At 35.4% G+C, this 26544-nt stretch overlaps 1 protein-coding gene across 6 annotated transcripts in view; it reads right to left on the reverse strand.

Moving 5' to 3' along the window:
* ST7L (suppression of tumorigenicity 7 like) overlaps window positions 1-26544 on the reverse strand; it is an 83028-nt gene that overhangs the window by 20620 nt on the left and 35864 nt on the right. For all 6 annotated transcript variants that reach the window (XM_040471322.1, XM_040471320.1, XM_040471319.1 and 3 more), the window contains exons 12-14: window positions 11640-11790; window positions 7429-7521; window positions 1605-1744 (exon numbers count right to left, since the gene is read on the reverse strand). In XM_040471322.1, the coding sequence (XP_040327256.1) occupies window positions 1605-1744; window positions 7429-7521; window positions 11640-11790 (384 nt within the window). The remainder of the gene's footprint in view (window positions 1-1604; window positions 1745-7428; window positions 7522-11639; window positions 11791-26544) is intronic.

The following is a 26544-nucleotide window of genomic DNA, read 5'->3' on the forward strand; positions in this document are numbered from 1 at the left end:
ATGTAATCTTAAAGGCTCTTCCAGTGCCATCAGCAATGTCTCAGGTAAAGACAGACACTATATACTAACATGAATGGACAGAACAGATAGTGAGTACACTCCACATTATTTTTAGCTGGAAGTATACTACTAACAATTGCTACCTATGGATTCCAGATTCTAGATCTTGCTCCTCACTCAATTTTATCTTTTCCCCACTGCCCTGAGAGAAACCCAAGGAGTCTTCCACTGCTCGCCTGTGATCTCAAATACACAGCTGCATATATTTTTGCAGTTGTTAAATGGACAGGATTCCTTTTCTAGTCAACTTTTTCCATGCCAGATTACACAGTAAGGTCATTTCAGTTTGAGATGCACTCACTCCCTAGGCAGCACCACTGCGAATAACAGTTATGGTATGATCACTACACTTCCCTTTTACACTAAAAGGAAATAGTCTGTTTCCAACCCAAATATCTATACTCCCTGAACAACAGTGGGAAGTCATTCCCCTTGAAGACTGACCCAGAATCAAGTGCAGTCGCAGACTCCTAGGCCTACAGCCAGTGGCAAGTTAACACATTATACAGTTGACCTTCAGGGAAAAAGGGAAACCAGTGCTTTTACTACTGGTGCCAAAAGAAAACCAACTGATCTTTAAGGCACAAAATAAACTGTTCTTAAGGCAGAAAAAGAAATTGTGAGGAAACAGAGAGTCAAAATGGAGGCATATAGAGAAAAATATAGAAATTACATTACCGAGTAAGGGCCAGTGTTTCTACAGTTCTCAATGTTTTTTGATCCGGGACTAGAATGAATTAGCATTTTCCTTTTGGGTTTGAACTATTTTTACCTGATGAAAATCCCAAGATGTACAAGAAAGACACATTTTTTTAAAGGCTCGGAGACTTAAAGCGACTTATCTTTGGTAATTTTACTTTAAGCCAGTGACACTAATTACTAACTTTATGTAGAAGAGTAAATAATCATGGGATACTCTCTCTAATATCAAGTACTTTCTGGACCTGGGTCAGGAAATGGGGAAGTAGTTCAAAATTGAAGGACAAAAATGAAACTAAAGGTCTATACATGGTTTTACACCCAAGATTGGGGAAAGTCAATAAGAACATGAAGATACAACAGGGAGAAGCTTTGAGTAAAGAAGCGTATTCTGTACTCAGGGCAAATGTCGCATCTGTACCATCTTACCTACTTATTCTCCATCAGCAAACCTTACAACTGATGATTTCATTTAAATGGAAAAATCAAAATTTGTTTACAAAATAGGGAATTTTTTTAAATGCCAAAAAGAAAGCATTTAAAAGAGTTGGATTATTCCTCAGCTAGTAACAAGTGCTGTGTTTACCACCAAAAGTGATCTACAAAGACCAACTGTATAATGTTACACCATTGTAGTCTTTAAATTTTTAAGCAACAAAAATATAGCTCAAGTCACCAAGAAACTTATGTTTGACATATTTATGGCAGCAACTTTACAAATCAGTTCCTGTAATTTACTATAACAAACATCTTCCACTGATCAACTGGCTTAGCACAAACAGATCAGAGATGGTTTCTTGTGTGTTTTACAAATACTCTACACAAGTCCTTGAGATCATACTTACAGCTTTAGCAAAAACACCCATGATTTCAGGAAACTGGTGTGTGAGAAGAGCTATCATTGCTGTAGAAGAACACAGTCCTGCTGTGAAATGGATGAAAAAAGGAAGCTCCTTCTTTGGGTAAACAGAAACATGATGAAAGGCTGCAAGGGAGAAAAGGTTGAAATGGATTTTATTTAAGAATACAGTGTAAGCCAGTTTTAATATTTTCAAACAAAGTTTATTTTTTAAAACTAAAAAGGAAAATCATTTTTTTTTTTTAAAAGAACAAGGCATCTCGGGATAGCAAGATAGAAGAGAGTTATTCATTATTTATTCCAGCATCAACAGCCTATCTACGGAGCCAGATGACTGTGCTGGGGACTAAGAATAGGATGGCATCGTGGGAAAGAACATTAATTGTAAAGTCATGCTGAGGTGCTTTTGAAAAAGAGCTTTGTCACTTATTAGCTGTGTGATCTTGAATAAGTTGCTAAACCCTCTCGTAGTTGCTATGGAGTTGTTATGATGAATACTGTAAGTCCTTACTAAATGTGAGTTGTTATAATTCTTGTTCTTTAGGAGCTCAGAGACAAGTACAGAATCGAGAGACAGATGTGTGGTTGCAGATTTCCCAGAACCACAATTTTACCCAGTTATTAATAAATGTTCTATCTGTAGCATTTCATAGAGCACTATAAAACCTGAACTAGAACACCAAAGCCCTAGGATTCTGATCATAAACCACGTACCCTGTCTTCTTTTACCACATTCACACATTAAATCAGGGATTATTTTTCTAAAGACTGGATATTCCATTACTAACAGTATTCAAGCATTTATATCTTATTTGAAATTTGATTGAAAATACCTGCATACCAATGCTGATGAGCGTATTACCATGCTTGGCACATAGTAGGTGCTCAATAAACGTCTGTTAAACTGAGAGCTATTCTGGGACTTCATTAGTCCAGTAAGTTGACTGCTCAGGGCTGGACACAAACCCAGGAATTCCTGATGTAATATCCTACATAAGTAAGGGATGACTAATTCAGTGCTGAATCAAGGTCAGCTATAAATTTCACTTTTTTAAACATAATGATTCACAGAGAAGATTACACCTAAGTTTCCTTTGGTAGCCATATTTTTTATGTCTTATACTATACTCTGAAAGAATATGCCAAAAACCAAACTCATTAAAAATCCAGAAAATTTCCAGAGGCTTGAATCACTTTTAAAGTAGAAACACACCAAATCTGAACTTTTTAAAAACGTTAGAAACATTAGAAGCTACGGACAACATTGAACTTTCAGCACCCAAAAAACCAGCAGTCCCTTTTGCCCTGTCCCTCAGCAATGAGAAGACAACTTCTTCCAGCAAACCAAGAGAGGCAAACCATCGTACTTGCAAAGACAGGGAACACTTAAATATACCAATGGTCACTAATACTCTTATTATGTGACAGATGGCAACATTAATAAAGTTAATCAAACTGTATGGCATTTTATGGCTCACAAAGTGCTTTAATTTACATTAGTTTGATTTTTTTCCCAATTTCCCTAAGAGATAGATATTATTTCCACTTTATAAGGCAGAAAACTATATAGCTTTAGTAAGATAATCTCCTAAAATATGAAATTTTTATACTATAGGAGAGACTTAAGTTTTTCTTTTTGGATTGCTTTCTGTAGATTCACTTGTCAGTCAATGTTTGGCTAATACATCAATATAATGGATGACTAGTACAGAAACACTCCCTTGGAAGTAAAGTTCAAATTTCATCACTGGCTTGTAGAGAAAAATTTATCAGGAGGCATAAAAGACAACTAAATAGCTATGTGAACTAAGGGAATAGTTCAAGTCTGAGCTTATGAGGTTCATAAGCAAATTCCAGAATGTTGTAAGTCATATCAAGGTTGAAGGAGAATTGAAAACAAAAAAACATTAAGTACTCCTGGGTATTAGAACTCCACATTATTAAAAATTTGTTCATTCTACCACAGTCAGACACAGACAAATATTCTCAGAACAAACAGTATAATCAAACAAAGACCCCAGCATATCCCTCTTCTCCTACCTCCTGGAATTTGCAAATGTCTAAGTACCCTAGAAATAATAAAGGCCTGCCAAAAAGCAAACTCTCTGTTCTTATAAGCTGGGACTCTGGCAATACGTGCGAAAAACCCTGACTTTATTCATATTACTATGTAAAATTGGCCTTATATCAGGCAACCTTTATAATTTTGGGGAGGGGTATTTTAGGCTAAATGTATTAACCTAATATAATATACTCTTGCATATTGATGTTCCATAATCAAAGATTTATTCTTTTGCCTTATTTCTGTTAAAATGGAAAACAACAAGAGCAACTACTACCAGCACCATCCTAGGAAAGAAAATAAAATTTCTCTCACTAATGACATTCTAACTGCTGAAGTCAATGGATTCTTCTCAGTAATCACCTTCCTTGGTATCAGATACTCCTCCTCACTTGGATTTTTTCCCCTCTTTTTAGTTCCTAGCCTATCTAGTTCTGGTTCTTGTCCTGTCCCTGACCACTACTTCACTGAATCTTCCAGACTCCTTATCAGCCACCCATTCCTTCAACATTTTTGTGCCCCCATGGTTCTGCTCTTAGCTTACTTCTCACTCTACAGTTTCCCTTAGTGGTCTCATTCATAGCTAGAAAATGATGACTACCAAGTTGGTTTGGTGAGGTAGAGAGATCTCAAGAGAAAGAGGTATCAGAACCCCTGGCAATTTTGTTTACACAACCTGACCCTGTCCCTAGCCCACAGCTAAATGAACCAGAAATGGACACATGGATTCTGATTCTGTCAGCATCTGATTCTGTCTCCCAGAAGTTTTACAAGCAGGATTGAGTTATTATTCATACTGTACTATTTGCCTGAACTGATGACATGTAAACTAGAGCGATGTAGGGGCATCAAGTTTGGCTACATGAGTGTCTAAGAAGGGAAAGCCAAACTACAAAGAGAAAGATATAAAAATGAAGCAGACACACTGAGAGAAGCAGAAAGGAGAGCTCATACAAAAAGGAGATGGCACTGGGGAAGGAAAAAAAAGAAAAGCGAGAATAGGAGAGCCTGAAAAAAGCAGCCTGAGATAAAGATATACAGATAACTGACTCCTGGAAATCTTTATATCCTTCTAGTTTCTGGTTCTAGTCCCTTCTGAGGTCCAACTGTAATTGCTGCCTTGGGATTCTTTGAGATAATCCAGTCTTCTAACAAATTCCCTTTAAGTTTAAAACAGCTCTGTATTACTTTTATCTAAAGAATACTTACAACATTTACTATTTATATAATATATATATATTTACTATATGTATATTTCTTATAAACATATCTTAGAACCATATATTATTTAGAAATATAAATAATATGTATATATATAATGTGTGTGTGAAACAGATTATGTAATAAGATATTTAAGCATGCATACCCATATGCACACACACGTGTGTGTGGGCATGGGTGAAAGGTTACACATACAACATATTCAAAGCCCGAATTTATTTACTTTCCCGACTCCTGTTCCCAAACTTGCTCCTTGTGCTGTATGTTGGATTTACCATTCTTCAAGTCATTCAAGTCAGATTTAGGAATCATCCCTGACCTTAGAGAGATAGGCACTCCCCATTCCAGCTTCCTTAAAATCTATTCCATACACACAGCACTTAACACATTGTTTATCAGTCTTTGTATTAACTCGTAAGCAGTTCAGGAGTTTGGAGTAGGATAAAGAGGAAAAGGTGCTAATATTTAATATTTTTGTTGAGTGCTTACAATATACTTAGCATGTTTATAAGAATGCATTAACAAATTTGACTAATTAAAATATTTACACAATTTTCACGATGAACATTATAGAAATACCCAAAGAGATGATAAAGAGAATCCTGGCCTTCAAGTTTACAATCTAGAAGGGGGAGGTTAAGAAGTTCACAAAATACTTTGAGAGTTCAAAGAAAAGACAGGTAAATTATCTCAGAGGACGGAAGAAAATAAAAGACCCTGGGAGAAAAATATCAGCATACTCAACTTCCATAATCTCTCCTAAATTTTCATCTATTTGTTTGAACTTTTCAGTTCCCTAAATTTGGCGTTTGTAAAACTGCAACTTTCCTCGTTAGACTTGAGCTCTAACAGCCCCAGATCTGTAAAAACTATGGCACAGGTTTATATCACATAAGGAAACATGGTGCTAGTGTTTACACCCTTCAGCATGCTTATTTATTGGTTAAATCATAAAAAGAAAAGTTAAACAGAAATTTACCAGTTCACAGAAAAAAAGTGCAACTCGGACAAATGAATACAGACCATTCTTTTGAGAAGTTTGGCTTCCTGAAAGCAGGGACTCAGTGGGACTTTCAGCAATCATAACCCTACATATTTCTGGTTCTCTTCCTAAGTCTATGACTGCTCTTCTTAAAACTGCAAAGTGTAGTCTCTCCAATTTCATTCTTTGTAATGACTGTTTTGACAATTCTGAGTCTTTTACCTTCCCATATAAATTTTGGGATCAGCTTGTCAATTTCTGCAAAAATCTCTCCTGGAATTTTGATAGGGATTGTATTGAATCTATAGATCAATTTGGAGAGAACTGTCATATAAATAATATCGAGTCTTCCAATCAATAAACATGGAACACCTCTCCATTTACTTAGATTTGTCTTTAATTTCTCTCAGCAAATTATGTAGGTTTTTTTTTTAGTATACAAGCTTTGCACTTCTTTCATCAAATTATTCCTAAATTGTTTCTTCCTTTTGATGCCACTATGATTAGAAACGTTTTCTAAATTTCATTTCTGGATTGCTTATTCACTGCCAGTATTTAAATATGCAACTGAGTTTTATATTCTGATATTATATCCTGCAACTTTGCTGAACTTATTAGTTCTAATAGTATTTTTATGAATTTCTTAGGATTTCCTACATAGACGATGATGTCATCTATGAATAAAGATTGTTTTTCTTCTTCCTTTCCAATATGAATGCCTTTTATTTATTTTTCTTGCTTGATTGCACTGACTAGGACCCCTAGTACAATGCTGAAGAGAAGTGGGAGGGGCAGACATCTTTGCCTTATTCCTAACTTAGGGAGAAAGCATCCAGTCTTTCATCACTTAAGTATGATGTCAGTTGTGGGGTTTTTGTCGATGCTCTTTATCAGGTTGAGGAAATTCTCTTTTATTCCTAATTTTTTCAAAATTTTTATCATGAATGGGCGTTCGATTTTTATCAGACCCTTTCTCTGTATCCACTGTCATTTATTCTAATAACATGATGCATTGCCTTTTCAAATGTTAAACCACTTGCATTTGTGAGGTAAATCCCACTTGGTCATGGAGTATAATCCTTTTTATATGTGGCTGGATTCAGTTTGCTAATATTTGTTGAACATGTTTGTATCTGTATTCATGAGGGATATTGTTCTATAGTTTTCTTTTCTTGTAATGTCTTTGGTTTTGGTATCAGGGTCATACTGGTCTCGCAGAATAAGCTGAGCAGTGTTCCCTCCTCCTTTAGTTTCTGAAAAGAGTTTGTGAATGAATGGTATTATTTCTTCTTTAAATGCTTATTAGTCGACTGTTCTTTTAAATATCTTCAATTTTTGTGTTCTTTATCACATCTAACACAGAATTTTACCCCCAAAATACATGGGAATGAACTGAATTTTGCAACTACATCTAAGAAATGGCTAAAATAGTATTTTAAACAGTATCCTGAATTTCAACCAAAGGCACTTTTATCATGAGAAAATACTATGAAAAACAATCTCACAACTACTTTGAAGTTTAGGAAAACTAGAATATTTACTTACTAGGTAATAGCTCTCTATCAGCAGTCTCTGTGCAGCTGGGATAAGGGTAAAATAGATGGCCTTTCTCTAAAGGGTATGGAATCATTCTAAAAGCTGAGGAAAAAAAATATATAGTTTGACATTTAATTCAGACCCACTTTCATCCCATACTACAAATCAAAGCTACTGTGGAGACATATTTTTACAAAATTTTCAAAGAGCATTTATTAATTCCTTTAGAGATATCTTTTAGATGAAAGACACAAAGGAAGCAAAAGAAGGAATAAGGGGAAGAATAAGATTTATTCAGAGCATGAAGGGAGTAGTGGATAACAAGGTTGCTGAGTCCTTCTTGCCTCTGTCTCCTCACTACAAACACAACAGACTTAACTCTGTGGGTATAACTTCCTTTTCTTCCAGGAACCTTCATAAAATTGCAACATGTATCACTGTTGTTACCATGACTGTTGGCAACCCAGAAAGAGTTCCCAATGGGTACTAACTTCATATGTTAGATGTCACCAAAGTTTTCTACAAGCAGAATTTAATTTAGTTCTGAGGTCACCAAAGTATGGCCCTTTGGCCAGATCTGGACCACTATTTATGTTTGCAAATAAAATTTTGTTAGAATACAGATGTTAAAACTGCTTGTTCATTTATATATTATGTTAGGCTGCTTTCATGCTACAAGAGTTGGGTAGCTGTAACAGAGACTATGGCTCACAAAAACTAAAGATTTACCATCTGCCTTTTTACAGAAAAAATTTACCTATCCCTGATCTAGATTATCACCAACTCTTGAAGACTTCTTAAAGGGGGAATCTTTGTTTACCTACTTAACTAGCTAAGTATTCATCAAAACTGTGATTAAGTTTTGTTTTTCCTTTAGTGCTTAGCTCTATAAACTTTTGTCAAGGGGTGCATAGGTGGCTCAGCTGGTTAAGTGTCCGACTCTTAATTTCAGCTGAGGTCACGATCTCACAGTTCGTGAGATACCAGGATCAAACCCGGTATCGGACTCTGTGCTGACAGCATGGAGCCTGCTTGGCATTCTCTCTCCCTCTCTCGCTGCCCCTCCCCTGCTCACACTCTGTCTCTCTCTCTCAAAATAAATAAATAAACATTTAAAAAAAACTTTTGTCAAAATATGAATTTTGTTCTGCCACAATAAAAAGTGGGGATTTGTCCAAAGTCACAAAGCAAATCAGTGGTAACACTAGAAAAATCATTCATAAAGAAGACTATTTATGAAATTCAGTGTAAGTCACATCCTTATTGAAAACCTCTTATGTGCCAGGCAGACCATTAGGCACTGAATACAGGATCAATGAGATAGAGTACCAGGCTTTGAGGAGCTTCTAGACTACTAGAGAGACAGCAAAAAGAAGCCTAATGACACAAAGACATTCTGCTCCTCAGTTTTATTAGTCCCAATTTCATTAATCTGCATATTGTCAGAGGTAAGCATAGTGTCTGACTCTTAGCAAGTAGTTAATGCATAGATTCCCAAATTCTCTTTGCCTCAAGGATACATGGTGCCCTTCATGTCTCAGTAATTTTTTATGATGCCCCTAGGCTGAAAGAAATATAACAATTCCACTTAAGTAGTGGATCCAAACAACTTTAAAGGTTTGTGTGCTAACAACTTAGCAGTGAATTTAAAAAAAAAAAAACAAACAAAAAAACTTAAAGGAAAAAATAATTATTTCATTTTTTAAAAATATTTTAATTTTTTAAAGTAATCTCTACCCCCATGTGGGGCTTGAAACTACAATCCCAAGATCAAGAGTCACATGCTGTACTCACTGGGCCAGCCAAGTGCCCCCAATTATTTCATTTTTAAACAACCATCTTTTCTTACTAGTGGGATGTATGTACCTGTTGGGCACTGCATACCTTTTCAAACCTTGGAGTCAGATTGGACACTGCCATAGTCATTTCCTGTTCCACACTGATTTGTGTGTGTGTGTGTGTGTGTGTGTGTGTGTGTGTGTGTGTGGTACTTCTTTTAATCACAGCAGCTAATAAAAAACCGAGCTTTGCAAAGCTTTGACAACATCAAAAGAAAGAGACAATGGAGAGCCACCTAATGGTGAAACCTTGAACTACATGGAACTAACAATGATGCCTGACACATATAGAGTATTACTGTTGTTTCCACTGAAATTTTTAAATATGCCATGGCACTCTTATGAATTTGCCGCAACGCCCCAAGGTGCCTCAGCGCAAAGTTTGGGAACTGAGGGGGATCAACCAACTCTAGTTAATGAGTATTGAATTTATTTTTGAATTTTTAATGGTAGCAGAAATGCACTTTCCAAGACAATTATTTATTATAAAAATTCAACTGATAAAACATTTTGATCAAGCTTTTTCATTTTCTAAATGATTTTAAGAAGTTACAAATAAGAGATCTGGTAGTTAATTGAAAAACAACCTAGTTCTCCAAAGAAGATATACAAATGGCCAATTAGCACATTAAAAAAAGTTCAACAGCACTAATTATAAGGAAAATACAAATCAAAACCACAATGATATACCACTTCACACCCATCAGTGTGGCTATTAAAAAAAAAGGCAAGTGTTGATGAGGATATAGGGAAAGTGAAAACCTGTGCATTGCTGGCGGAATGTAAATGGTTGTAGCTGCCATAGAAAATAGTATGACAGTTCCTCAAAACATTGAACATAGAATTATATAATCTACCAGTTCCACTTCCAGGTATATACCCAAAAAAACTGAAAGTAGGAACTTAAACAGATATTCGTATACCCGTGTTCATAGCAGCATTATTCATAATAGCCAAAAGGTGGAAACAACCCAAATATCCACTGACAGATGACTATATAAATAAAGTATGGTGTATATATACAATGGAAGATTACTCAGCCCTAAGAAGTAATGATTTTTTGACACATGCTACAACATTATACTCAGTGAGGTAAGCCTGATTTAATGAGACAAAGATTGTACAATTTCACTACAGAAGATACCTAGACTAGTCAAACTTATAGAGACAGAAAGCAGAATAGTTACCAAGGGCTGGAGAGGAAGGAAGAATGGGGAGTCATTATCTAATGCGTATAGAATTTCAGTCTGGGATGATGAAAATGCTCTGGGAATAGAAGATGGTAATGGTTGCACAACAATGTGAATGTATATAATGTCACTGAACTATACATTTTAAAATGGCTAAAATGGGGGCACCTGGCTGGTTCAGTGGGTGGAGCATGTGATTCTTGATTTCGGAGTTGTATGTTTGAGCCCCACGCTGGGTGTAGAGATTAATTAAGAAAAATCTTGCGGGGGGGGGGTGCCTGGGTGGCTCAGTCGGTTGAGCGTTCGACTTCGGCTCAGGTCATGATCTCACAGTCCATGAGTTCAAGCCCTGCATCAGGCTCTGTGCTGACAGCCTGGAACCTGCTTCGGATTCTGTGTCTCCCTCTCTCTGACCCTACCCTGTTCGTGCTCTGTCTCTCTCTGTCTCAAAAATAAATAAACATTAAAAAAAAAAAAAAAAGAATAAAATCTTGGGGCATCTGGGTGGCTCAGTCGGTTAAGCATCTGACTCTTGATTTTGGTTCAGGTCATGTTCTCACGGTTTGTGAATTCGAGCCCCACGTCAGGCTCTGCACTAACAGTGAGGAGCCTGCTTGAAATTCTCTCTCCTTTCTCTGTCCCTATCCCACTCACTCTCTCTCTCTCAAAATAAATAAATGAGCTTAAAAATAAAATAAAATCTTTAAAAATTTTTTTTAAATTAAAAAAATAAAATGGTTAAAACAGTAACTTCTATGTTATCTGTACTTTACCACAATAAAAAGAATAGATTGAAAAAAAAGAATAGATTTGATATTAGTTGTGAGGAAAATAGTTTCATGATGTATACATCTGAAAATAAAAGTCTAACTTAAAAAATATTAGAACAATAACTCAACCACATTAAAAAGCTTATAAACCAAGGGATTTAAGTTTTCATTTTCTTTCCTTACAAATATGTAATTTAAGTGAACATATGACAGAATACCATAACAGCTTCTCATTCTGCTTTTCCTAAATATGGCATCAGTATAAGTACATTATGCATTTCTCCTACAAATAAACCAAATAAACACCTCTGAGTTCACTTTGAAACCAATCCTTACAGAAACTCAGAAATCTCATTTAAAAGGGCTGCCTGTGGATGCAATGAATAGTTGAGAGATTAGTGGGACATTTGGAGAATACTTACTGCCTTCCCACGTACACTGTAACAGATTCAGAGCACCTTCTATTCTCTTCCAATGCTGAAGATGGAAGAAAGCATAGGCAATTGCTTCACTATCACCTCGTTTCAGAATGTGTTCTGGAGGTAAAATTAGACTCTTCATCTCTAGTAAATACTAGAAAAATGACACACAGAGAAACACACCACAGAAAAGAGAAAAATTAAATTATGTTACATTCAAACAAAAAATGTAGACTCAAATTTTATAAAGTCCATTTGGTTAAAAAAAACACACATTAAGCTAGTTGAGATGACAAGAGGGTCATACTGATAGTATGTGTATAAAAAATGCTTGTATATGCAAATTCCAAAAATCAGAATATCCCTAAAGGCAGAAATAAGGAGATAAATGGCTTATGTATGACCTTGCTAAATACAAAATAGAAACTCAAGCTGAGGAAATAATGTGAAAGCAAATATCTACTTTTCCAAAAGAAAATTAAGTATAAAAATGATAAAATACAATTTTGGAAACATTTTGTGGTGACATTGAATTCTTTTTTCTCTTATTCCAATTTTACAAGTGAGGAACTTAATTGTGAATAAGTTCAATTAAATTAATATTTACTGAGTGCAAGTACTATATCTATTAGGAAACACTATATTCTCTGGAACTTCCTAATGTAATGAGAAAGACAGATTTTTTTTAGTTAATAATTATAACAAGACTATGCTTTATTAGAGATATAAACAGTGTATGCAGGAATTTGGATTGAAGGTATTCATGTTTTTTAGTTTTTCTTTAACAGCTTTATTGAGACATAATTTACATACTTTACACTTCACCCATTTAAAGTGTACAACTCAATGGTTTTTAGTATATTCACAGATATATATAACCATTACCACAATTTTAGAACATTTTCATCACTTCAAAAAGAATCCACATCCTCTTATTACCCTCTAATCAAGCAACCATTAATCTGCTTTGAATCTCTATACATTTGCCTGTTCTGGTTATTTCATACAAAAAGAATTGCATAATATATGGTCTATTGTAATTGGTTTCTTTCACTTAGTATAATGTTTTCATGGTACATCCATGTCGTATCATATACCAGTACCTCATTCCTTTTTGCAGCTGAATAATATTCCATTATATGGCTATACCACACTTGTTTATCCATTCATTATTTGATGGACATTTGGTTGTTTTCCTTTTTGGCTATTATGAATAATGCTGCAGTAAAAATTCACATACAAGGTTTTATGTGAACAGAAGTTTTCACCTCTCTTGGGTATATACCTAGCAGTGAAAGTGCTGGATCATACGATAACTCTATGTTTAGGAGGTATTGGTTATGATTTAGGTGGTGAAAATAAACCACTTGATGGCATCTGGGATTTGAGCTTATAGATAAAGACGGGTAAAATATGGATGAACAGATTGGGCAGTGGGGTGGGAAAACACAGGGGTTGGAGTACAGGCCAACCTGAACAAGGCCAAGAAAGTACAGTGCAAGACACATTTAAGGAATTAGTGGATGTGCCTATTAAAGAAGTTATAACCTATCAGTTCTTATTCACACATGAAAATTAAATGCTACCTTAAATTCTTAAAGAAAATACTTGCCTTAATATTGCAATCCACAACAAAAGCAGTATAATCAAATGTACTAATTACATAAAAGTGCAAACTTAACCATCTGTTTATCATCTTTACTATTAAAGTGGTCAACTTAAAACAAAACCTTCAAAAATAGTTAGCTAAATACTTCCTCCAAAGACTAAGACCAGAGTATACTTCCCCTACTAAAACAGTTCGAAACAACCTCTTTGGTTCTATACAATTTGATAGCAAATTATGTGTCATAATGTCTAAACCACATTATTTTCTGTTATAAAAAGAGAAACATTCCTGAGATGTGTCATAAATGATACATTCTCACACTTGGGCTGTTATACAAACTAAGGAGATGAACAACACAAAGAGCTGAATTTGTGAAACATGTTTCAAAACTGCCACAAGCAGGAAGAAACAAAAAGGTGTAGTGACTTCAAAATTTAAGCCTTAGGCTATTAATCAACATATATGTATACATTGTATCAATATATCTAAAATAATTTTTTTTTGTTTATGAAATGTGCCTTTCCAATACTAAGTTTAATGCCCATCTTTAATTACTCTTATTCCTATACCTCAATAAAGCTGGGGGGAAAAAAAGCTCCTCTTAATCTTGATGTCTCTGGCTCTCTCCTAAAAGTGTAAGAATGCAGTCTGCTCATCAATTTATTTTAGCAGATGTCACAAGCTATGAGATTATTTACTAATCCAGTTTGGGGACTTAACATTTCCCATTCAGTTTCTTAAAGGAATGCAGCAGAGGTTGTGTCTTGGTCAAGCAAAGCCCATTTGCTGCCTGGTTGGGTTCTCTCCCCTTAGTGCCTTGGGCCTATATTCAGGAGGGTAATATTCTTTCTAATCCCCTCTAATCCTTGCCCATTTTTTTAAAACACAGTAAAAGATCACTCGCACCAGGCGGCTGTGGGAAAATGGACTCAAATAGCTGACCTCTGACATGACTCCTTATGTTCTTAGCAAGTGCGCTAAGAGCTTCTTCAGTAGGCAGCAAAAAAAAAATGCAACAATCACAGTGGAATCTCCATCATAAAAAGAGTATCTCATTTTCAGAAGAAAACTGTTTTAATAAATAAACCAAGCCCTTTCTATTAAAACTCCGCTTCATTTCACAGGTAGAGGAGATAAAATATCCCAAATTATTTTCAATGAGTTTTAGAACCCTGAAGTTTTAAAGCTTTACACTAAACCCTATCGTGGTAGTCACATAGCAAGTGGTAAGCAAAAGATATTCAGTTAACAATTATCCAGGAGATATCAATTTAAAACGTTAAGAAAATACTTGCACAGCAACTGTATATCTGTATTTTCACTGTTTAATAATCTAAGTGACAATTCTGATAGTAATCAAACACATATGGCACATATATTAGGAAATGATACTTAAGTTTATATTTTAAAATCTTTGCTATTTAATCATGAAAAAAAATCTCTTTTGCTATCTTATTTTTCATTATCATGTCTTACCTACCACCAAAGGTCCTTTCCAATTTGACTTTAAGGCAAAGCAATTTTTATTTTTCAGTTTCTAATAAACTACTGAATTAAAACTGCACCCTCAAAATATAAGGGAAAATTTTCAGTTTAAGGAAAATATATTTAAAATATGTTAAAGGATTATTACTTATTTTATATCCTTCACAAACTGCTACTCAGGAATTCCTGCCCCCCAGTATAAGCTGTAAGTTACTACACAATGGAAATTACATCTTTCGTATTCTACTATAGCACCTAGCACACTACACTAACCAAAGTAGGCATTTAAACACTAACTGACTGACTTGATCTCATATATATAGTTAAAATATCTTCAAACTCATACTTATATTTCAGTTTTTACTTAAAGATATTGTTTAACTCTCTAGGCAAACTAAAAACAAAACAAAACAAACTTCTACCTAGACTTTACTTTTCCATGAATAAAAATAGGAGAGGTTGAAAACTGAAGAGTGGTTGGTTTGGTTTGGTGTTGGTCTTTTTTTATGCTTCTGAAAGTACATGCTTAGTGTTCTAAAGTTCAAACATTGCAGAGTTACATAGGAGAAATAATATATTAATAAATTGGAGGATAAAAGAGTAAAGAAAAAAGGTAATCCAAGTTATATTTGTCTGGATTTCTTTAAGCATAACATCCTTAAAAACAGGATCAAACTTTTATATAACTCACTTTTTACTTCACAATACATCTTTACATCTCATCCTGTCTCTAACAGATCTCATTATTTTTAATTGTTGTATAGTATTCCATTAAAAACTGAGTTATTTTATAAGTTAAGAAATAAGGTCATGCTGAAATTGTACGACCATTCTTAAAAGGTCAAAAATAATAACATTAAGCAAAGCTTATAAAAATATTAAGTAAAATGGCTTAAAAATTCCAAAAAATGATGGGATCTAAAATTTCACTTTCTTTAACTTAGACAGGTCTTTATAGCAATGTAGGTCTAAAACACAGACATGTCTACTTACCAAACATTTACTGCATGTCCATTATGTTCTAAGCAGCATTTCAGACATAAAATGGTAAAACAAGAATTCTGCTTTTTAAAAAGCTCATAGGGAACTAAGGAAGAGACATACAAATAGACCAAAAAACAAGCAAAACAAAACCCAAGACATGATTAAAGCATTGAAGGAACAGAAGAAAGAGAGTCATTATCTCTGCTTAGGAAAAATGATAAAAGATACTTCTATACAGGAGGCAACAGATGAGCAGAATCCTGAAGAATGAGTAGAAAGTTGCCATGTAGAGAAGAGACTGAGCATATATACAAAGGTAGGGAGACATGATGAGACATGACCAATCTCAGGAATAACAAGATAAGGAGCAAAGCAGAAGTAGCAAGGAGTAATGTTGGAGACAGATATCCGGCCCAGACTGGGAAAGGCTTCTGTATATGCAATACTAAGGGATTGGTCCTTATCTGAGAGATGATAGGGAATAAGAAGGGCTCTTCAAGCAGAGCAAGTTTTGCTATTTAGGTAGATAACTATGGCAATGGCCAGAGTGGAGATGGGTTTATAGCAGGGAAACCAGTAAGAAGTATGTTTTAATCATCCAAGTAAAAGATGGAAAGTATTTGAAATAATTTCTATATCTTTATGTGTATGTTTAGAAATGCATAGAAAGGGCACCTGCGTGGCTCAGTTGGCTGAACATCTAACGTGGGCTCAGGTCATGATCTCATGGTTCCTGAGTTCAAGCCCTGCATCGGGCTGAGTTCGAGCACTGCATCGGGCTTGCACACGGTCAGTGTAGAGCCCACTTCAGATTCTCTGTTCCCCCCTCTCTTTCTGTCCCTCCCCTACTTGCACTCTCTCTCAAAAATAAAGAAATGCATATAATATGTCTGGCCATCACAGAACCAAACAGAAACAGTGGTTGCGTGAGAGAAGTAGAATTGGGAGAGAAAGAACAGGACTTTTTATTCTATAAACTGCTAAAGGGTCTGATTTCTTTTTTAAAAAGCATTCGTTACTTTTATAACAACAATGATAATGTTTTAAAGAACAGGTAGTGAAGACAAACACTGGTCAGTGACAAAGGGAATGGAGTAGGTGACTAGATCTGAAAGACATTTCAAAGGTTATAATATGAGTTAGTAATTTGGAAAGGGCAGAAGTAAAGATTAATGATGAGAAGATGATAATGAAGCCATAAACCAAATTATAATAATAAGTTAGGACAGGCAAGTTGGAGAAGAAACTTATAAATAAAAATTTAAAAATTCAGTTTGAGACATATTGAAGAGGCTGAGGTACCAACCAGATATCCAGGTAAAAATTTCCACAACCAGATAGTAACACAAGTTTATAGACAAGGAAGGAAGCCAGATTTATAAGATACAGGTTTGGAAATTATCAGCAAATAAAATATAATAAAAGACATAAACCAAGGCCGGTACCCACTATACTATGCTGCAGGACCTTCCATATTACCTCAGAGTCACCTTACTGTTCTATCTGGAACAAATCAGAAATTGTAGGAACAATTTGTATTCAACTATTGACAATATACTCAGATGACTATTCAAGTCTCTTGCTTTTTCCTAAAAATAAAAATAAAAAATTAAAGCTACTTTGGAAAATAGCTTATAAATAGCTATAAATAGTTAAAAAAAGACATAATAATGTATTTTTTTAATCTAAAACCATACCTATGCTTACACTCAAATTCACTTTAACTTTGAATTGCTTTGATCTTTATAATTTATCTTTAGATTACTTTGTTTCTATTACTTTGTAAATCTTACAACAGCTTTTGACCAAAAGCAATATAATTCTGACCTGAAGTAATGATAATGCTTTATAATCTTCTTCTTAAAAGCAGAGGTTAAAGAAAAATCTGTCTGAAGGCATCTGAAATTAAGGTACTTTGCTCTTGATCAGTCATGCACATCAAGAACCAATTTATCTCTGCAATTAGTTTTCTCAGTGCACATTCTATGAGATTGGACAGGCAGGCTGAATGCAAAGAGTCCACATTGATGTGTACTGGGGGAAGACTAAAGACAGTTCCCAGATAGAAAGTAAACAGAACAGCTGTATGAATAAACTGAAAGAAAATATAACACTCCTAGCAGTCTCAGGAGCAAAGGGAAAGTGATATTCTATTGCAAGGAGAGGGAAGGGAGACTAGAGAGGGCATTTGCCACGGGAAAACTTCTTTCCACATCATCCTACAGAGCAGTACCTCAAGAGAGAAGTGTTTTCTAGATCAACTCTTCCACCTAGACCACACCATAACATAACAGAAAGGCAAAGCCTTCACTGTGCCCTAACTTTGGGTCATGGACTTCAACACCACTTCCCCATTTCTCCCTTTACTACCGCTATGCCACTCAGTCTCAATCAAGTGCCTGTTTCCCTCTCATCTTTTGTATATGCTGCTATAATATAGGTAATCTGACCAATGAAATGTAAGCTTGAGGGGCGCCTGGGTGGCTCAGTTGGCTGAGCGTCCGACTCTTGATTTCAGCTCAGGTCCTGATCCCAGCTTCATGGGATTGAGCCCCACATCGCACTTCCCCCTGAGCATGGAGCCTGCTTGAGATTCTCTCTCCTTCTCTCTCTCTCTCACTCCCTCCCTCCCTCTGTCCCTCTCCCCTGTTCATGCTCTATCAAATTAAAAAGAAGCAGGAGGAGAAGGAAGAGGAGGAGAAGAAAGAGGAGGAGAAGAAGAAAAAAGAAAAAAGAAATGTGAGCTTGCTGCTAAAGAGCTGGTATCTTCTATTAGTGGATGGGACTCAGAACATCCTACATGCTTCAATTTCTGATCAACCAAAATGAATTTTACCTTTTCTGTATCAATTTATTTTTAAAATTCCCCTTGCACTTAAAGAAGCCTCCAGGCATGGTCTGGTTTCTTGAAAACACAAAACAGCTTTTGTTATAAAATAAGAACTAATAACTTTTCAAAGCTACAGATAACATATTCTGAAACATGTACTCAAATTGTTATTGTTTTGTTTTTAAATGTTCTCTTCCCCCAAGAGCCTCTACTACAAGACGGAAATTATCTTCAGGGTATTAACTAATTCAAATTAGTTAAATGCTGTCTCAATATCTTCACTTTTACCTCATCTCAACAAAAGAATCCCCAAATCTGACACATGCTAAGGCCATGAGCACTAAAGTAATACTCCTAAGAAAAAGAGTTCATAGAGGAACAGCTTAAACAGGAAGCAAAAATGGTAATGGAGGTGTAATAAAGCAATAATCACCATGATCAGTACTGTTGCCTGACACTCAGACATTGTGTTAAGTGCTTCATATATATCAACGCATTTAATCAGAAGGCATGATACTTTGACAGTGCTTTCCATGCTGAGTCAGATTCTTTTACCTTTACTGATGTACCGTAAAATGCACGTATCTTAAGCATACTTGTAAATTTGATGAGTTTTGACAAATGTAGACAAGCCACACACCAATGAAGACACAGAACATTTCCATCACCCCAGAAAGTTCTCCTTTCCAGTTAATTCCCTACCTTGACTACCTGAAGCAACAACTGTTCTAATATCTACCAGCCCAGATCATATTTCGACACCACATAAGTGGAATCATTCAGTATGTACTCTTTTGTACACATTATATTCTTGAGTTTATCCATAGTTTACTTGTATCAGTTCTTTCTGTTGCTGAAAAGTATCCCAGGGAATAAATATATCACAATTTGTCCATTTACATGTTAATGCACATCTGGGTTGTTTCCAGTTTGGGGCTATCATGAATAATCAGAAGGTATGAAACATGTTCCATCCTTAAAAAAAGAAAAAAAAGCCTGACATTTTCTTTTTTCTTTTTTTTAATGTTTATTTATTTTTTGAGAGAGAGAGAGAGACACAGAATGCAAGGTAGGGAGGAAAAGAGAGAGAGGGAGACACAGAAACCGAAGCAGACTCCAGGCTCTAAGCTGTTAGCACAGAGCCCGACACAGGGCTTGAACTCACAGACCATGAGATCATAACCTGAGCTGAAGTCAGACACTTCACCGACTGAGCCACCCGAGTGCCCTTGACAATTTCTATAGTAGCTGAAAGATACACAATCTTTTTCTTGTTTGGTAACTAAAAAAAATTTTGAACCAAAACCATAGCTAAGTAATAAAGAACAAGTCAAAAACCATGAAAACACATTGTTTTAATTTTTTGCTATTACTATCATAGTTACTGTACACAGAAATTCATTCAGTAGATTAAAAAAATCTGTACAATCAATATTAATGAGATATCTAAAGCAAATGCATAGCCTGAAGAGATTTATGTGATCTCTTTCTACTGTGTTTCTAATAGTTTCCAGCTTTAACAAACTGCACAGTCCGAGACCTATAGTCATTTCTGTTGTAGTTCTGTGGAAAGTTGCCCAAAAATCTTTCCTGCTAAAACAGCTTCATCCTATGTCATCTTACTGGTAAAAGTCATATAACATTTGGCAAATTTGCATAACAAATTTTTAAGAATAAAAGATTAATTAATTAATTAATTAACTTAGTTACTTACAGGTCATTGTTCATTAGGGTAAATAAGTTATTACAACCCACAGCTTAAGTTTGAGGAAGAAAACTAAAAAAAAAAATTTTTTTTAATGTTTATTTATTTTTTTGAGACAGAGAGAGACAGAGCATGAATGGGGGAGGGTCAGAGAGAGGGAGACACAGAATCTGAAACAGACTCCAGGCTCTGAGCTGTCAGCACAGAGCCCGACGCGGGGCTCGAACTCACGGACCGTGAGATCATGACCTGAGCCAAAGTCCAACGCTTAACTGACCGAGCCACCCAGGCGCCCTGAGGAAGAAAATTTCTAAAGCCTTTATTTTTTCTTGGCTTCAGGCTGAGAGGCAGGGATAGAGAGCATAAGTGGGGGTGGAAGAAAATCTGAATCTGTACATACTTCATAACTTGTAAATCCCTCACAAAAACAGCCTTAAATACCAGAGCTCTTCTAGTTCATATAATACTAATGTTATTTAAGTGAGATGTTATCCAAGTTGTTGGACCTTAAAATTTCTCTAAAAAAATAATAATTATCCTGTTTGAAAATATCCAGGTTAAAGTGTATATCCACAAACAGTAATGTAAGGTTAGCACCACTCTACTTAGGTGGATTTTTTTTTAAGTTTATTTATTTAAAAAAATTTTTTAATGTTTATTCATTTTTGAGAGATGGAGGGAGACAGAGTGTGAGTGGGGGAAGGGCAGAGAGAGAGGGAGACACAGAATCCGAAGCAGGCTCCAGGCTCTGAGCTGTCAGCACAGAACCCGGTGTGGGGCTCGAACTCACAACCCATGAGATCATGACCTGAGCTGAAGTCGGGCACCTAACGGACTGAGCCACCCAGGCGCCCCATTTATTTATTTATTTTGAGAGAGACAGGACAGTGCGAGCAGGGGAGGGGTATGAAAGAGAGAGAGAGAGAGAGAGAGAGAGAGAGAGAGAGAGAGAGAATCTCAAGGAGGTTCCACAATGTCAGCACACAGCCTGATGCGGGGCTTGAACTCCTGAACCGTGAGATAGTTGGATATTTTGATAGAGTTGGCTTTGACATTTAGTTGAGGGGACATATGTAAATTTCTACCTACAGATAAAAATGACTTAATTTTAAAGTATAGGGGCATCTGGGTGGCTCAGTCGGTTAAGCAGCTGACTTCAGCTCGGGTCAGGATCTTGTCATTCACAAGTTCAAGCCCCACGTCGGGGTCTGTGCTGACAGCTCAGAGCCTGGAGCCTGCTTCAGGTTCTGTGTCTCCCTCTCTATCCCTTCCCCACTTGCACTCTGTTTGTCTCTTTCTCTCTCTCAAAAATAAATAAACATTGAAAAAAAATATTTTAAAGGTTAAAGTATATACACAATATATACTAGTTGAATATGGTTATATTTAAGTTATACATTGTAGTTTTATTGAGACACAAAATTCATCATTGTAAGTATACAGTTCAAAGATTTTCAGTAACTTTGTATGGTTGTGCAATCATCACCACCAAAAGTTTCCTCATGTCTGTGTGCAGTCAATCCATACTTCTACTTCAGCTCCAGGGAAACACTGATCTGCTTTTCTGTCTACAGTCTTCCCTGCTTGAGAAATTTCATATTAATGAAATCATACATGTTGTCTTTTGTGTCTGGTTTCTTTCACTTAGCATGAAGCACTTGAGGTCTATGTTGTTATATGTACTTATAGTTTGCTCCTTTTTAGTACTAAGAAGTGTTCCATTACATGGAGATACTACAATTTACTTGTTCATTTACTTGTGTTTGACTGTTTCATGTTTTTGGCTATTGTGCATAATACTACGATTAACACTTGCACACAAGTCTTTGTGTAGACCTAGGTTTTCCTTTCTCTTGGGTAGATACCTAGGAATGAAATGGATGGGTCATATGGCAAGTGTATGTTTAACTGCAAAATTGTTTCCAAAGTAGCTATACTATTTTATATACCTAGCAAGAATGTACACAGTTTCTCCATATTTTTGCCAACAGCTGATTTTGTTGGTCTTTGTGAGTATAGCCATTTGAGTGGGTATAAAGTAGTACCATATTGTGCTTTTAATTTGCATTTCCCCAATGACTCATGATGCTATCTTCTGATGTGATTATTAGCTATACATATATCTTCTTTGGTGAAGTGACTATTCAATCCTTTACCCATTTTTTTTTCCCTTTACTCATGTCTTAAATAAGTTTTTTGTCCTCTTATTGAGTTGTAAGAGTTCTTTCTGAGTTCTGGATACAGAACTTCAACAGTATATGACTTGCAAATGTTTTCCCCCAGTCTTTGGCTTTCCATTTTCTTAATGATGTCTTTTGAAGAGCAAATGTTTTAAGAAGTCCAATTTATCAATTTTTTCTTTTTTTTTTTAAATTTTTTTTTTTAAAATTTTTTTTTCAACGTTTATTTATTTTTTGGGACAGAGAGAAACAGAGCATGAACGGGGGAGGGGCAGAGAGAGAGGGAGACACAGAATCGGAAGCAGGCTCCAGGCTCTGAGCCATCAGCCCAGAGCCCGACGCGGGGCTCGAACTCCCGGACCGCGAGATCGTGACCTGGCTGAAGTCGGACGCTTACCCGACTGCGCCACCCAGGCGCCCCTCAATTTTTTCTTTTACAGAGCATGATTTTGAAGAAATCTTTGCCTAACCTGAGGTCACAAAGCTCGAAGTTTTATAATTTTACCTCTTATATTTAGATCTATGATCCATATTGAGTTCCTTTTTATATTTGGTATGAAGGAAGGGTCTGGGTCCTTTTTTTTCTCCATATTGATTGTTCCAGCACCATAGAAAATACTATCCTTTCCCACTGAATTGCTTGGGAACTCTCGTTGAAAATCAACTGATCATTATGTGAGTTTGTTTCAGGATTCTCTATTGTCTTCTATTGATCTACATTTCAATATTTATGCCAATATTATACTATTTGAATTACTGTAGCTTTAAAAATGTCTTAAAATTGGGGCACCTGGGTTGGGCGTCCAACTTCAGCTCAGGTCATGATCTCACAGTTCACGAGTTCAAGCCCTGCCTCTGGCTCTGTGCTGACAGCTCAGAGCCTGGAGCCTGTTTCCGATTCTGTGTCTCCCTCTCTCTCTGCCCCTCCCCTGCTCGTGCTCTGTCTCTCTCTCAGAAATAAATAAACATTAAAAAAATTTTTTTGAATGTCTTAAAATTGGATAAATTTGGATGAATTCCAACTTTGTTCTCCTTTCTCAAAATTGTTTTGGCTATTTTAGGTCTTTTGAATTTTCATATCAATTTTAGGATGAGTTTGTGAATTTCTACAAACAAGCCTGATAAGATTTTAATAGGAATTAAATTGAATCCATAGGTCGATTTGGAGACAACTGTGGTCTTAACAATACTGAGTCTTCTAATCCATAAACATGGAACATATCTCCATTTATTTAGGTCTTCTTTAATTTCTTGTGTGTGTGTTCAAGATAAAAAAAAAAAAAGTATCCCCTAAAAGCATTATAGATTATCTAGAGCAGATTCAATGTGGATATATTATCTATCCAACAATTTAATTTAATTAGGGCAATGCCTAGGATTTCTACTACCCTCCCTTGTACCCAAGTGCCTCCAGCAGTAGTTTTGAAGACCAATGCACAATGCACATCATCAGAATTGTTACTGCTGAGAATACATTTTGTATGAGAGGATTTGTGAAACAGAAACCAAGTCCACAACTACAGGGTACACATGGTCCATATTTTGTTATTCTTAGTGAGAATTAAATAAAATTTTTAGACATCTTAGTGATGTATTTAATTTGAATAGTTCGGTTAATAACAATTGCTTATCTTCTCACACAGGAAGATTTCCATCCCATCCTGGATAATAATGATACAAATCACTTCTGAAACGTTTACTGTGTGTCAGGCCTTCTTCTAAGCTCTTGAAGGATATGAACTCATCTAATCTCAATTAATAACTCTGCGGGATAAGAAATATTATTCCCATTTTACACATGAGGTCACTCGAGAGAAGCTGAGTAACTTGTCCAAGGTTATACAGCTAGGAAGTAGTGGAGCCAGAATTCAAACGTAGGCAGTTTAGTTGCAGAATCCATGCTCTTAACCACTCTGCAGCATGAGAGAACAGAGCATTTCATTTGGAGTTATTTTCAGACCTCTGCTTCCAGTAATGGAACACTGGGTAATTCAAATCAACCCTCTCAGACAACTAGAAAAGCTGAACAAAACATTTTTAAAAATCCAATCAAATGCATCAGAGAATTCACAAGGGTAAGGAATTAGCAGCCCACAGTCTAAAGAAGGCAAAAATTGGAGAAGTAAACCACATTTGGGGCTTCTTTTACCATAGAGACATTTGCCAATTTTGGACAAGATGGCAAAGAGGCTGTTCAAACTTTCTGCCAGTTTTATAAAGCTAAAGGAACAAAAGTCAGGAGTTCAAGGTATGTCAAGAGTGAAGGCCCTGGTAAAACTCTCAGGGTTGGATTGGCATCCAGAACGGCTGCATCCTAGGAATAGGGGTGAACCAGATACAAACCCAAACTTTCACGGGCTACAGCCCAGTTTCTAGTCATCTAGGTAGACCAGAAAATATCAATCCCTGAAACTGAATTAAGGTGATTCTGTCCTGCTAATTGCTTCTCCTAGGCATCTAAGAGCAAATAAAATACTCTCCGAAGGAAGATATTATTATCTGAGGTTTCAAGTTATTTCTACAATTTTTTCAGGTAAAATATCAGATACATAGTCAAAGAAAATCAGGCATAAGAGAAGACAAGAAGAACATAATGTAGCAGAAAAAAAAAAAAAACACATTATAGAAACAGACACAGAAGTTCCAGATATGGGGATTATCAGAAAAAGACTTTAAGATAACTACTTTAAACTATTTTCACAGAGATAAAAGACTATACTTTAAATTTTGGCAGAGAATTAGAAACTATAAATAGCAAAGGAGATGTGAAACATAAACAGAAATTCAAGAACTGAAAAATGTTTCAAAGGAGTGAAATCATACAGAGTATATTCTCTGGACATAATGCAATCATGCTAGAAATCATTGATAAAAAGATAATCTTCGCATGTTTGGAAATTAAGAAATAGCCAAATGGAATAAATGTATCTCTAAATCAAAGAGGAAATCAAGATGGAAATTAGAAAATATGTTGAATTAAATTATACACAAAATATTACTATAGTATGCAGTTAAAATTGTACTTAGAGGTTTCTAGACTTGAACAAATATATTAGAAAGAAGAAAGACTGAAACTAATGAGTTAACTTAAGTACCTATATAAAAAGATACAGGAAATAAAAAATAATAAAATAGAGCCAAAGTAAGTTGAAGAAAGGCCATAAAGAACAGAAATGAATGAACCAGAAAATAAACAGTAGAGCAGATTGTCAAAGCCAGAGCTTGGTTCTTTGCAGAGACTAATAAAATTCATAGATCCCTGGGGAATCTGGTCAAGAAAAAAAAATGGTAGCCAGTGTTAGGAACTAAATAGTAGATATCACAACTGATCCTGCAAACATTAACAAGATAATAAAAGGATTTTATGAAATCTTTATGCCAATAGATTATAATGAAATAAATTCCTAGAAAAATACAACTTAACAAAAACCAACACAAGAATGAGGAAATTTGAATAGTTATGAAATACAGAAACTAAATTTATAATTCACCTATTAAAGAAATGAAATTTGTAATGAAAATCCTTCTCCCAAAGGAAACTCCAGAATCAGATGGCTCTATCAACAAATTCTCTCGATTATTTAAGACAGAAATAATTCTAATTTTACACAAATTATTCCAGAGAATTTAAAAACACAGAGACCACTCCTAACTTATTTTATAAAGCCAACAATGAAAAGTACAGGCCAAAAACATAAGAAAAAAAGAAAGTGAACATAATTCATGTCACAACAGTGGTTACCTTTAAGCAGGAGGGAAGGAAGCATAGTTTCTGGGGGATGGCAAGGTGGTTCTTGACCTCAATGATAGTTTTCACTCATTTGCTTTATAATAAATCATTAAGATCCACATTTCTGCTTTTTACACTTTGATATATATGTAATACAATTAAAAATAAAATTTAAATTTATGGGACCAGTGTCAATAAGAGAATGGTGTGAATATTTGTTGACTGTCATTCTTAAATTTCAGTAATTTTCTTAACTCTATACTTACTCTAAGAGACTTACAACTTCAATTTCTTGGAGATTATCTTTTAGAGATTAATCTCTTTAATGTTTACTTGCTTCCAAATTCCATTAACGTACATTATACTGGAATCAACAGTTATAATT

Source organism: Herpailurus yagouaroundi, unplaced genomic scaffold, assembly GCF_014898765.1.
Source record: "Herpailurus yagouaroundi ecotype Mexico unplaced genomic scaffold, PumYag 77, whole genome shotgun sequence".
In the NCBI taxonomy this organism is placed as follows: domain Eukaryota; kingdom Metazoa; phylum Chordata; class Mammalia; order Carnivora; family Felidae; genus Herpailurus; species Herpailurus yagouaroundi.